The 14,596-nt window shown below is 42.8% G+C and overlaps 1 protein-coding gene across 1 annotated transcript; it reads left to right on the forward strand.

Moving 5' to 3' along the window:
* The first annotated feature begins 436 nt into the window (after positions 1 to 436).
* C1H13orf42 (chromosome 1 C13orf42 homolog) lies at positions 437 to 5,424 on the forward strand. The gene is made up of 3 exons (XM_050915108.1): positions 437 to 850; positions 4,196 to 4,343; positions 5,183 to 5,424. The coding sequence occupies exons 1-3, from the start codon at positions 437 to 439 to the stop codon at positions 5,422 to 5,424; spliced, it is 804 nt and encodes a 267-aa protein (XP_050771065.1).
* The last annotated feature ends 9,172 nt before the right edge of the window (positions 5,425 to 14,596 follow it).

The following is a 14,596-nucleotide window of genomic DNA, read 5'->3' on the forward strand; positions in this document are numbered from 1 at the left end:
CAGCGCTCGGCGCCCTCCGGCGGGCGGCACTAGGGCGGTGAAGGGGACGGAGAAGCGCGGAGGAAACGTGGAAGAGGGAATTTCTGCCTCGATGCTGATGGTTTGGTTTTTTTTTTTATGGGGAGCAGCAGTCAAATAAAAGGTCAAAGCATGATATTTGACCTCCTGTACTGTATTCTAAACCGAGGAAAGGACAAAGCTATTGCAGTGACACAAGTGGAATAGAAAACGCGCTTCTGCGTGACCGTCGCGCTCTTCACAATGTGTTAGACTGAAAGCAATTTGTGCAGCAATAGGGTTTTTTTTCTCCTCATTACAGTAAGTGGCAAAATTATCTGTCTGCTGAGGGCAAGAGTAACAGCTGCTGATTACCAGATCTAGGATTAAATTAAGGAGCTGAAAGAGAAAAGGTATAAAGGGGAGGAAGTGACACACTATGTTCAAAAAGATCCATTCTATATTTCACCCCAACTCCCACCGAAGAAATGTGACAGATGACATCCCTTACTGTGACGGCACAGGTTCTGTGGTGAGATTGATCCGCAGTACTTCTATGTACGTCCTTGGAGGTGACCAGGAAAAAGTTAGTGAACCACTAAAAAAATGCAGAAGTACAACGAGCATCGACTCTTGCTTCCAGCCAAAAGAGGAAGACAGAGACTGGATGTACTCTAAGACTCAGGACTGCTTGAAGTACTTACAGGATCTGTTAGCCTTGAGGAAAAAATATCTTGACAACATCAATAACTTGAAATCCAGGCATATGGCTGCAGATTCCCCAACGTCCACAAAATCATCCAAAACTGGAAAGAAGTCATTTCTTCCACTTCCTCCCAAAGAGTCTTCTAAGGTAATTCCTAAGAACTTTGCCATGTTCTTGGTCCTAAGCTGTGAAGCAATTAGCTGTATGGCCTATGTTGATTTTCTGCTTTATTGGTCTCAGCCAGTTGTCTTTTTACTGTTATATCATTTGAAATGCTGCTAAATACCTTAAGATTCTTTCTGAGTAGTGTGAAATTAAGTATGAATGACTGGTCATGGAAAGAAATGTATATGCCTGTGTTTGTGTGGGGGGAGAGAAAAAAGGAGAAGGAAAGAGGTATGACAGTATGGGAAGTGTCTGAAAACATGTTACGAAAGAGTGAGCTGTTCTCTCAATACTCTGACAGGCTACTTAAGTGCCTTAGAGTTCTCCACTATGGTTATTTATAGCTGTTAATGACTGACAAGCACAGTAATCCCTAGATTTACCGGCAGTCTTTTTATTGGCATAAAATTACTTACACAAAATAATTGTAAATTCATTGAAACAAATAGGATTTTTTCTGACTGGTAAGATAGCTTTTCAGTGCTACATTTAGCATCAGTGCAAGGTCTACTGGTAGGCTGTAGGGCATGAGGAATTCTTAAGGGTTCCTTTCTCTGTTCATGAATAAGTTGGCAGGTCATTTTGAGACAGTATAATTCTTCACCCTTTACTGTAATGATACCACAAAAATAAAACTGAAATATCATCTTTGGTGCAGACTATTTCCATGTATCGTAGAGAGAAAAGCATTGCAAAGCTTCCTCCTGGTTGCAGTTTATAGATTGTATGTCCCTAGACAGTTCAGTGGTTAATTTGACTGGACTTGATTCAGTGAGGACAAAGGAAAGGACTGCAGCAGGTGGGGTGATCTGTTTAGGTAACAGGACCACAAACATGACTTTGACAGCAGACTCACAGGTTACCCAGTGCAGTCTTTAAACTGGATAATAATGGGGATGGTGGGAAGAAATGATGCATGGCTGACACTGATTCGGCCAGGTAGACTTTACCAAAAAGTTATTGCCACATTTAGATGTTCTGTCACAGCAGAATGTCAGAATGGCTGAAGCTGAGCTCTGTTGCAGGCATTGCTTAACCAAAGGACAAAGCTCACATGTTTAGGACTAGATAGTACATTTTTTAAATTTATGTTTTGATCTAATACCCATTCAGTCAGTGGGATTTTTCATTAGGTTTTATTAGGCTTTATATCATCTTTTTAATACTTTGAATGGTGAGTGTCAGAAGCTAGGAATAATAGTAGGAAACAATACTCAGCTCAGTGGGCTGGAGAAGATAGATTTTATAAAGACATTACTATTTAGGGCCAGGGAAACATCCAAAGAGAATGACTGAGATACAGGAGAGTGGCCTGGTGGTGCCAGGTGCCAGGAGACAAATCTCAACACTATAGATACAGTCTATGAACTGACTTTGTGCCCTGTCACACAAAGATTGGCTTGAGGCAGGGGTAATTTACAGCATGCCTGTTCCCTGACGAGCTGAGCAGTGGTGTAGCGGAGCAGTACATGACTAACCTTCAGCCAGGTGGGAAAAAATGAGTGCAAAAGGGTAAGAAAACCATGAGCTAGGAGGCTGGGAAATAGATTCTGCACAACTAGGCTTCATGCAGGTTTGTGAATTTCTGAGATTTGCCACTGAAAATACAACTTAAGAAAAATGCCAAAAGCTTAACTTGGGTTTGGCAAACAAGTGAATCTCCCGCCAGCTGAGGCTAAGAGTGCTGTCATCCGACTGTGGCCAGCTAGCTCTTGCGTATGAACAGCCCTGGTACAGGCTGGCATGCTAACTCCATAAGCCATCTTCTTAGGAACAGACAGGGACATCAGCAGGATATGCCACCCATATGAGTCATTCTTGCCAACATGAACGGCAGGGTCACACCTGCACAGCCCTGGCTTTGCAAAAATTAAGGAGAGGTCAAGAAGACTTCTAGAATAGCCAGAATACTCTGCTTCCTAACTACAAATTTTATGTTCACAGATTGCAAGGTTTGTCTTATCACCAGGCTTGAATGGTTTTGTCCCTAACTACCTGTTTGTGTTAAATTACCTGTCAGAGGGAATTCACTTCTTTCTCCTACCTGCTGCATGATTAATGGGAAGGTACTTTGTCCAGACAACCCTGTCCTCGTGGGAGGTTTCATCCAAAGATCCCTGGGACCTGGACTACAGGTTGACTGTGGATTCAAAATTTGACACTTGGATCTAGTGAGAGAAAAGAATAGAGAGGTGGGTCAGATGCTGGAAGTACACAGGCGTTTCTTTAAAATACCTTTTAACCAATAAGGGTTTAGTCATAATAGCAGTCACTATTTTCAGTAGATGTGTGGTAGCAGCTATCTTTTAACACTTCTGAGGATGTCAATCAACCCATAATGTCAGGAGGGGAATAAGCTAGCTCATCTCTCTGCCTCCACAGAACAGGGAACAAGCTGGTCCTTCAGAGATGTGATACAGCATGTACCCTTTGTTTGCATGTTTGAAACCCAAGGTAGCAATTTTATGACTTGATATTGCTGCCTGGCAATACATCTAGCTTGGACTGGCAGGGAAAATATACGGCCCTTCATTAGGTAGAGCCTGGCAGGAAGTAGTCATCCTATATGGACCTAGAGAATTGCTAACCAAGGCTTTATGACTGCTTCAGCATTTATAGACAGCCATTTGCTTTTTTATCAAGACAGGCTCCTAATTTTAAACCCCGTGGCTTTCCTGTGAGAATTATCACAGTGTTGAATGACTCATATTTTAGCACACACGGTCCTTCTCCATTTCAAAAAGACGTTAGCAATTTAGATTTGGATTCATTTCACCTAACCTAGGCATTTTAATAAGATGCTTAAATTAGTAACCAAGTTACCCCACAATCCCTTTGCAGCTAAGAGAAAGAGCTGCCTGCAGAGAGGAATTCAGCCTACCTAAGGCCTGACTCATCTTCTGAAGGTACTGGAGCCTTGCATTAATTACAGAAGGAACCCTGCATGACTACCTTTCTAATGTGCGTCTCATTAGGTGCCTACTGCTAGGTAGAATAAATTTGGCCACAAAGCCCAGCTGTCACTTAGCCACCTAATTAAATGGCCTGATATGGGAATTCTGAGGGATTTTACAACACCTGGCTAGCAGTGCCCAAGTGGAAGATGTTTGGTGTTGAGCATGTAACAAGATGGACGTTTGTTAGACTGCTGTCCTGCTTGCTTTGATGACTACAAAGTGTGGAGTAGTCTGGACCTGTGTCCTTTTCTGACAGCTTGAAGTATGGAATCAAATACAATTTTTGCAGCTTCCTTCCACAGTTTGCTCTTTAAGAAGTCATTGTGCCCAACCCTTAGCTAACTCTTTTTCCCCCCTATCTGATCAACAGGCATCCATGGAGAGAAAAGGCCCACAGTCCAGTTCAGATGTAAGAGAAGCAATAGCTTTCTTTGACTCAGTTATTGCAGACCTGGATTCAGAGAGATGGCGGAGAGTTCCTGACGTGGATCTGCCAAATGTGGATGTTGATTTTGATGGTGCAGTATAAACCAGCCAAAATATGATTATTTTTGGTGCGCAAAGGGTAGAGGGAAGAGTGGCATTGTAAGACCATATTTGTTTATTTAATGGACACAGTTTGCCTCCAAGTTTTGCTTCCCAAATCTAGGACCATTACATGCAGTACATGAAACTACAGAAATATATTGCTTGTTCCCTGTTGAAAGGGTGCAACTATTTTATGTGTGGCCATTACATGAGCAAATGTAGCATGTGTAGTGCTGGAATAGTGCTTGCCTTCTGCTCAGGGCTGAATTCCACCCTCGCATCTCTACCCTGAGCTGTCTTTGGAGAAGAGCTATAAAAAATACAAAGATAATTTTTTCTTCATCTGGTTTTCATTTTTCTCATTGAGAAATGGCTGGATGTTTTCTCTCCAACCAGCAAAAAAGAAGTCATTTACAGATCAGGCTAAATAACAGTAGGTTTCCATCAGAAAGGATGGGATTGCCCAACTAAATGAAGATGTTCCCATCTGAGCTCATCATCTATCCTGTATAATCAGTGGAGAGAAACAGATATATCTCAGCTTTGTCTTAGGCTAAGGTGGATATCTGAAACAGGTCGGATTAGCTGTGCCCTAGAATAGTATAGCTAGGGACTATATAAGGGGACTAGCTCTGACATACGTATTTACACTGCAGGCATTGAAATACTAGATAAGATGAATCCCATCCCAAGTGACATCCTGCAGTGAAACCAGGTTGGTTTCTCAGCATTACCTCCAGGAAGGACCCAGCAGGCACCCTGTTCTCTCATGTGCATGTAAAAATATCACTGGCAAACTGTTAATGCCAGATTACCTTCTGTCTTTCAGTTGCTACCAGCACAAGTGAACACAGTTTACATTCAAACTGGATCCTACGTGCTCCTCGGAGATACTCACAAGATACTGCCCAAACAGCAAAGGCTGCAAACCAATCTCAAAGAAACAGCCAGCAGAGAACCACTGGCTCTAGGAAGAGGTTGGAAAGACATCCCATGTACTTGCCCAAAGCTGTGGAAGGGGCATATAGCACTTTAAAATTTAAGCCCAAAACACGTAAGAAAGAATATTGAAAGAATATTCCCTCTTCGGCTGAAGACAGAATATAGGAAATAGGGCATGTAAGACTTGCTTTTTTTTTTAACCTCTGATCCATCTCTTACACTCTAGAAGTGACGTGTGCAGTCACTGAAAGTTCTTTGTGTGGGACATATTTTAAGCCATGGCTATTCCAACGCTGGACTCATTTGAGAGTTTAACTCATTGAGTTCATTGTGCCTAACAATACTGCTTTGTCATTCAGCTTGGGGGGAACTCCAGCTTGACAAGCCTTTTTTCTAGTGCTGTTATTGAAAGCAGTGATTCAGAGATTGCCTGGGGCAGTAATTTTTCTTCTGACTCCAGTACTGCAAAGCAATTCAAGCAATTCAGCGAATATGTTGGAGCTTTTGCACCAGTGTTTCCAACTTCAGAGCAGTGAAGCAGAATTTTCTCCTTTTTTTGCCTGTGAAAATTTGTATGTGCCATCATTGACTCTGTGATCTGAGAGTATGCAGCAGCACTGAGGTACAAGCAGGCTGTGGTACAAGCAGGAAAAACTGCAGTGAAGGAATCAGCGTTAGAAACCTGTGTTTGGAGGAAGTGCTCCAGTGTGTTTTGAAAAAACAAGCTATCTTGTACTCTGCTTGCTATTGGGAATGGTTCTGTCCTTGGATACAACATCAAGGGATTCACTGCATGCAAAAATGTATACAACTTTTTTCATATGGTTACACCACCTGCTAGTTTTCATCTATTTGAACACCCAGTTGCCGAGTCTAGACATCCCAGTGTACACTAGAAAAGCTTAATGTCTTGGAGAAGAACACTTTGTGAATAAATTGGAGCAAAGGTTGTTCTCAAGGGCAGAAGACAATTTGCAGACAAATCCACTGCATCGGCTTTAGATTATACCCAATATTTGGAATTCTGCTACTTCATCGTTAAAGACTATATATTAGGAAGAATGCAGTCTAGAAGTGTTCCTCTTCAGGCTCTTTCATCTTAGAGGTGATATGTCTTCCATGTGATACTTGGAATTGTTAAGACCCATACTCTGCCTGTTTTAGTGATGTACAGCAATGTAAAAATGCATAGAAAGTGACAAAGAGATAGCACCCTATGGAAATACTAGCCTATGGCCCTTCAGATAGGGCAATACCGTTTATATCACAGGCATCAGTCTGAGCCACATCCCCCAGCTCATGCTTTGTCTTAAGAATTTGCTAAGATGTTTGGGATCAAGCCTTTGCTTACTCTGTTTTTTTTCATCTGGTGTTCAATTGGTGGTTCACTGTGACAGATGGATCATGGCAGCACTGGTATGACCAGCTGGTGATTCACTGGTGATTTCTTGATTCTATGTTCAGTAGTTTTTGTGTCCACAGGCTTGGAAAAATTTCCCAAGGCACTGTCCATCAATATAACCCATCTGATATATTATAACCTCCATAAACCTTGTGCCCACCACACAGAACATTTGGCAGGTGGCAATTCTTGCTGATTTGCATTCCTAGTCTTTGGGACTGAGTTATTCAAACAGCATTTCTGCCACGAGGTGGAAGTACCTCTCTCAGATCTCGCTGATCTGGGTCACTTTCTGTCATGAGACAGGAGAGTGCCAAAAAAAGGTATGTTCCTCCATTCAGAGCTGGCATCTCCTGTTTGATGAAAGCATTTTGTTTCTTTTTCTAGTGGTGTTCATGAAGGGGAGGGAGGAATTGTTTCTGTAGCACTTTAACTCTGGAGGTGCTTTTGCCGGTCTTTGTCTAGTCTGTGTCCTCGTGAAAATGACCAGTTTAACCAACATCATTTATACATATTCATGAAGAGTTTAAATTAAGGTCTAGGTTTCGTTTCCCTGCTGTTGGTGCTTCTCACGATTAGTCTGTATTCTCTATACATCTTTGCTGCCTTTGTATGTCCCCGGTCATGTCCTGACTGCCCTGAACTGAACATCATAACTGTCTTTAAAACTGTTCTGCCTTTGACATATGATCATTTAAGGCCATTCTGCCAGGTTGGATAGCCGGAGCACAGCATGCTCCAAACACACTCCTCATTCCTGGCATGCCTCAAGGCTACAGCTCTGTGTATGTGTGAGAGAAGGGGGACAGTGCTCAAAACTGCACATTTTTGGCAACTGTGTCACCCTGAAACCCCTCTCCAAGCAGAATCTCATGCTGAAGTTGCTGAGGAACATTTTTACTGAACGTGTGGTCACCTTTTTGCTACTAGAACCTGCAACATGGATGGATGCTGACAGAAAACCTCACCATCTTTTTGAGTTACTATAACAGAATTAGACATGTGCATATTTAAAATACTGATGGAAGAAGAAGAAAAGGATTCCAATGGTGTTCTGCCCTGGGCTGTGCTTCAAGTTCATAGTGCCAAGGTTTTACTCATTGCAGTAGCTGATGTTTTTGCTATTGTTTTAAGGATGCACTGTGATGTGCAGAACCAGACTGCTTCAGCATGTTTGACCTTCCCTGTGACTTCTTGTCTGTCCTTGTAAAACAGAGGTATCTCTGGTCATCTGGCTGTGACAGAGTGTAAGGGTCCCCCTGCTGTCCAGCACACAAACTCCAGTGTGAAATATGTGCTTTTATGAATAAGAGACAGAGGGGGAAAATAAGATTTGTAATTTTGATTTGGATTCTGTGATTTTTTTTTTTCCTTTTCTTAAAGCTCACTTCAAGTCTGTTATCATCTTGGGAAATTTTAATTAAGCGAGTAAAATAAAGCAGTTTTTCTCTGAGAACATTTTCTACCTCCTATCCCATAAACGTAGGCATCTTCCTTCTCCTTCTAGCATATTAGCCCTTGTATGCTCCTCACTGGAGGTGGCTCAGCTCCAACAGAGCTATGGAGAGTGGCCCTAACATCTTAGGGCACTTTCTGGGGAGGTGGGAGCTGAGGGTTCAAGCCCAGAAGCCAGGTCTTGTGATAGCTGTGCTAGAACAGGGCAGTCGAGCAGAAAGGCAACAGGAGAGAGGAAAGGGAAGCGTTTCCATCCCATATGTTAGCTGCCCCTTCAGAGAAGGGTTTACTGTGGATGGCAGCACCCTCTGTATTGCCCCGAGACAGAACCATGCCCCTGCCTAACACCGACTCACTCTAGGCAGTTTTCGACGCAGTTTCCAGGAGCGGTTGGTTGCCCTACAAAGGTGCTCTTCGGCTGCTCTGAATTGTTCCCCCAAGGGCTTTGGAGGCAGAGCTCTCTGCATGGACACTAAAGGGACTCTATCTGCCTTGGGTAGGCCCTCTAAATGATCTTGCTGCAACATGCAGTTATTTTCAGGCATTGCAACATTGAAATTAAGCACCTATTCTAGGTGCTCTGACAATGCAAATTGTACAGAAGAATTATTCATGACCAGCAGAGCTCTGTATGACCTAGATCCCTTGCAGAGATTATTAGTGAGCTCTTTCAGTCATGCCCCCAGGCCCTGATAATGAAGTGCATCAACTAGGAGCTCTATCGATCAAGGCCGCTGTGTGCAAGCGTTACCCACAGCACTGATCCCCAAAAGCTCTTTCCAGAGTGCATTAGAGTAATAGGCAAGATCTTTAGGAGAGCATCTCTTATTTTGTTGTTTCAAATCCACCTCAGCTGAAGTACTGAGGTATTTCAGGTTCCTCTAGCTAGTGTCATTGCTGAGCACTAGCTCTGAAGGGGCTCCGGCTATGAATTTGTGTGATGCCACAACCACAGCTGTCTGTGAGAAACTAAAGACACTGTGTACAAGAATCCAGTAACTGAAGAGAGATGAAGTCTGTTGAAGAAATCATGTCTTGGGGGATTCAAAATCATTTTGTCCTTTTGTGTTGAGCGACTCAGTGTAATCATGATGCGCGCAAGTGAGCTGAAATTGTAAGTGTCTTTGGCAGAAACAGAAGAAATATAGGCAGCTAATGGAAAGTTGGCAGCTGGACAAGATGTATGCTCTGGTTTGAATCTTTCAGTGCCGTAAAGTTACAATGAAGGCAGAAGGTGTCAGCACCGCATTAAGTAATGCAGGAAGTCCTCCAAGGTAATGCATAGCAAAGATATATAGTTATCTGCTGCTCCAGATTGAATGGGGTGTATAAAAAATATTAGATTAGCACCTAGTGGATATCTTCAAAATTTTCACAGCTGTAGGGACAGTTTGTTGTTCTGCTTGGGCAAATTCAGGAGAGCACCTGTTATGTTTTTGTGGTGGAGCAGGTCCACAAGGAGATGAAAGCAGCAGGAAGCTGGCCAGTCACAGTAGGCTGTGTTTAGGGGGCTTTTGCCACCTTTTGGGCCTGTAGCTCTGAGTTTTGCCCATGGTAAAGTGGAACCAAGTTGCATCAAGTCAGTGGAATGACTCTTGACTTACCTTGAGTTTAATGGCTAGAAAAACATGTTGTGCTGAAAGAATTTTGAGGGCAAATCAGAACATATGAGCCCAGCTGCTTCAGATCAGGCTGAGAAGCAGAGGATAGAGTCTGTTACTTGATTAGCAGTAATTTAGTGCATGGTGAAAAGTTTTCTACTAACAGGCTTGTCATATTAAAAAATTATCCATCTTTTCTAAGGCAAGACCAGGCATCATCTCCTGAATGGCTTAGTGATTATGATACCCTGACCCCTGTCAGAAGATGAGGTGACCTATTAGAGAAAATATAAAAAGAATTTATGGAATTAAAAGGGATGTGTTCCACCCTTTCATTAAAGTGAGACTGAGAATGGAACAAGACCTCACCAAGAAGCCTATGGCCACTGCTAGGGAGGCACTGCAAGTGCCGCCGAAGTGAAATGTGTGATCGAGCAGAAAACTTTCACTACTAAGTGCTGGGGACCGTCACTTATCTCAAAGCAACAGCTCTTGAAGGAGGTTTCTAGAAAGGCAGCTAAAACTGTCCCTTGGCCACACGGTGGCAGTTCATTCCTAGCTATTCTGCAGCCCTCCTATTTCTCTGATCAGCAAGAGAACTGGGGATGAAAGGGAAGTGTTTTGTCCTGCTTCATCAACAGACGGTCAGTGTGTGTATCTGTTATTCGCTTCCAGGCTCCTTAATTCACAAGTATTTGTTTGGCAGTTTCCAATTAATATTAGTTCTTTAAATAAGTTTATTCTTCCAGGGAGATGATTTCCTTCAAAATAAATAATCATGACATCATAGGGGACACTGAGACCTCAGTAAATCATGTCTGAGATGCTGACCTCTTGCCTCTGACTGCATCTGGAAACAAATGGACAAAGTAATGTCATCATTGCCAGAAACAATGCACTCTTAGGCACAGAAAATATGAATATGGATTAAAAATAATAAGCAGAGGATTTGAAGATTCAGAAGTTCAATCTTGAGATAGGCCTGAGCTAAGAGTTTCTGTCCTGATTCTGAAGTTCCTTCCAAGGCCCAGGAGAATCAATATATGAGGTTTCCAGCTTCTTGGGGCCTGTAAAGCTGTTATTCCAGAATTTGCTAATCCAAGCAGTTCATTTAGTCAAAAGCTAACCTGCTCCTGCATCAGCTGCTGCTATGCCTTCCAGGGGTATGTTTATATTTAATGCATGCATACTAAACTTCTTGAGGTTTTTTGCTTTGTTTTATGCCAAAATACTCGTTTATAGAAATCAAAAGGAATATGTCTTTGCACTGGTTACGACTACACATCAGCAATGGGAGTTTTCATTAATTCAGATGGCTCTATGTTCGGATTAATGAGGTTCCCTGCATTAATAAGGCCCAGGTATAACATCAGCACTGGGACCGCTCACACGCAGGCTCTTAGTCTGGGCTTGCTTGTGGTTTGATGTATGACACTGCGTCCTTTTTAACTGACAAACACAGTACCGTCATCTCCAGATAATAGTATGGGGAACAGCAAAGGGAGAAGGGGATTGATCAACAATAAAATACTCTGTGCTGATCCTAAGTTAGAGCTAGCTTTAGTATCGCTTCACTGTAGAGAACGGATTCATCACATTCTTGCCCTCCAATAGCTTCACTTTTCAGTTTCCAATACGCAGAATTAATTTTTGCCTCCCTCACCTCAATGATATAGGTCTTTGCTGTGCTAGGAAAGTGAGCAGTTCAGTGGAAGGACTCCAGTGTGAGCAGAGCTGACCCGTGATTACAGCTGAATAAACTGAAGTGAGTATACTCGGGGCCAGATTTGCAGTTGCCCTTAGTGGGATTTTCAAAAGGCACGTAACTAGCATCAGTGGGAATTAAGTGACTCTGACAATTGCACTGATGCCTGACTGCTTTTGGAAAAGCTGGTCTGGAGCCAAGCTTGAGCGGACACAGCTCCACTTCCAGGAATTAAATTAGACTCACAGTAAGTCCAGAATTAGCCCAGTCTGTCTGCCTCTAAGCCCACTAACTTTAAGCCCTCGAGTGGTGCAATTCTGAAAGAAAGAATTTTCCTACACCTTTGTCAGATTTCCACAGCCCTTGCCGCTCTCTTCCTGCAGGGCTGTTGGTTGTTACCGATGCTCTCATGTAACTTGGGCCTTAAGGATTCATTGATAATGTTCCTGGAAGTGCAATTACTCACAAAACCAGAATTTCTATGAATGTTGTCTGAATATGTGAAATGCTGCTGCTCTTATATTCACACAAGTATGTCCAAGGGCTCCTGCAAAAGTACCCCCCTGCCAGGGGATACTTGCACATGACAACATGGCATTTTCCACAGACAAGCTGTTACGGCAACATCCCACCACACTTTCCGTTCCTTAGGAGAAGATTTCAGACTTGTTCTACCCTAAAGTGAGATATGAAAGATCAGAGTCTGATCTCCTTCACTACGGTAGATTTGGAGCTCGTCTGTTGACTTTAGGGGGCTGAAGGGAAATAGAAGATGGGAAGAAATGAAATAACCTAGAAGGGATCTCAGGATGAAGAGATTCAGTGCAAGTATTGCCTTTTTAAACACAGTATTTGGTCTTTCTACTTCTCATATGGTATGATGCCTTACAGTGACAAAGATCAGCAGGACTTGCCAGGTGCAGTTGGTATGCAACTTGTGGAGAGTACCTGGTCAGCTGAGAGGCTGGGCAGGCAATGGACTGCACTTGGCTGGCTAGACATAGCCTGAGACACATACAGATGGACCGCATCTGAGCTGGCTTAACAGCAGCACTCAAAGAAGTGAGCAGCCTACTTCCAGAACCTATAGATTTCAAAACTGAGGCTGCTCTGTTAGAAGTAACACCACCCCCACCCCCCACCCCCAACATCTCCTGAGCAACTTCATGTTTTCACCTTGAACCACTCAGTTCAGACTCAGCCCGACGAAAAACTTTTCTCTTTGTTTTCTTCAGAGCAGTGTGCCCTGCTCTCCTGGGAAAGGATATGTATGTAGAAAGGCAAACGCTGGGGTTTGTATTTCTCTGTGGATCTCTCAGTCCTGTGTACCATGGGCTCTAGACATTCAGAACTGTTGTACTATAAAAAAAGAAATGAAGAAGAAAAGAAACTCACAGTTGGTCTGCCAGAACAGCAACAAGCAGGAGCAACTTGGTTGCTGCAAAGAGCCGAGAGCACCTGCCTTGCAGAAGCTGCAAGCAGACAGCCAAACCATGGTAAGCTTCTTTCAGTATCACTGTTTAAGATGAAAATATGCGGTCAGAGAACGCTTTAAAAAAATTCAAGCTTTGTAAGTCAGATTAAAATGCCAATTGCTGTGTGGTTTTCCCAAACAAAACAGTTGCCTTTCACTCAAGTCTGATATGAGATCCATTAATTTCCCCTCTTTATTCTGTCAATAGTTTAGCCATATTGGTTCTAAAAGGATTCAAATTACCCAGAGATTATTCTCCTGTAACTATCTTTAATTACACTCTTACTTCAAAATTTACTATGTTTTCTTTATGGAAACTTGAATTATTGATGTGAAGAATTTAGGACTGGGGGTCAAAATGAGCACAGCTATTAAAAAACCAAATGTACACAAAAATGAGGGCATTGTTGTTTTCTTTAGAGGCTTGCCATTACATTTTAACTAGCATTTCAAGAGCTCTGTTTTTCCCCTTTTATTCCATGAGGTATAATATGTTAATGTTTTCCCTCCCTTTAGTATGGATTTATCAATTCCTGTCTGAAATCTCTTATTATAGAGAACTTCGGTAAAGAGACCTGGGAAAAAACTCAAGTAAGTATTTTATCCTCCAGAAGAGGAGTACTGGTCCTGGATGGGGACTTTTGTAATGGGGCCAAAGGGGGTTAAAATCTGATTACGTGGTGAGGAGGATTATCAATAGAATTGGGGCCCCCACAGCTCTGCACTTCACAGTTGTAATTAATTCTGAGCAGCCTGTGCCAAAATTCAATGCTGAGTCATTTCCCCATAGAAGTTGAGTGGCTTGTGCTCAGTGTAAATCAGGAAACAACCCAGAAGAGGCAAAGACATCCCACATCAGGGGTGACAGATGCATTTGTCCATGAGATTAATAATGCCTTTACCTATTGCCAGGTTCACGTTTCCCCTCTGAGATTTCATGTGTTGTGTATCATAAACCAGACTTGTTCATTTGGACAACCTGTGTTAGAAAGCGGCGAATGGCTGACAGAGACCCACTTGGCTCGGTGGTGACCCACCACCCCTCTCTTGGGTGGAGGAAAGCCATGAGCCAAGGCCACACTAAATGCCAACGATCCTTTCGAGGGAGGTGGCCTTAACTGGAAGGATTTCCTAAGCCAGGGAAGGAGCCTCTGTGCAAATAACCCTGCGCTGTGGCGTGGGCTGGGAAAAACTCCATCAGGGGAAACGCATGCAACTCGCCTCTCTGCAGCCCTGTTTCATTCATAGGAAGGATGATTTCATTAACAGACCGCAGAAAGTACATTTATAGCTCAAAAAACCCTCACAAAGTTCACAGCATGTTATTAACCGAGCCCATTACTTTTTGGGCATGCTCTTGTTCAGCAGAAATGTTAAATAACAGGCCCATGGCAATGGACATCCTAGAAATGCCGATACTTATGGAAAAATGAGTAGTGAGACTTCTCACTAGTAATTTTTGAAACAGCAGTTTCAGCGGCTGCTAGGTGGTTTGCACAGCACACAGCTCTGTTCCTCAGGAAACAATTTCCATCCCAATCTGCCTTGCTTGCCTTAATTATTAATATGAAGACTAAACACAGACAAATGACAAAATAAACTCTGTTATGTTGATGTGAATCTGAAGTTCCTTCCACCAACATAACTGGGAGCAGATATTGAGC

Source organism: Gymnogyps californianus, chromosome 1 (genome assembly GCF_018139145.2).
Source record: "Gymnogyps californianus isolate 813 chromosome 1, ASM1813914v2, whole genome shotgun sequence".
Classification (NCBI taxonomy): Eukaryota; Metazoa; Chordata; class Aves; order Accipitriformes; family Cathartidae; genus Gymnogyps; species Gymnogyps californianus.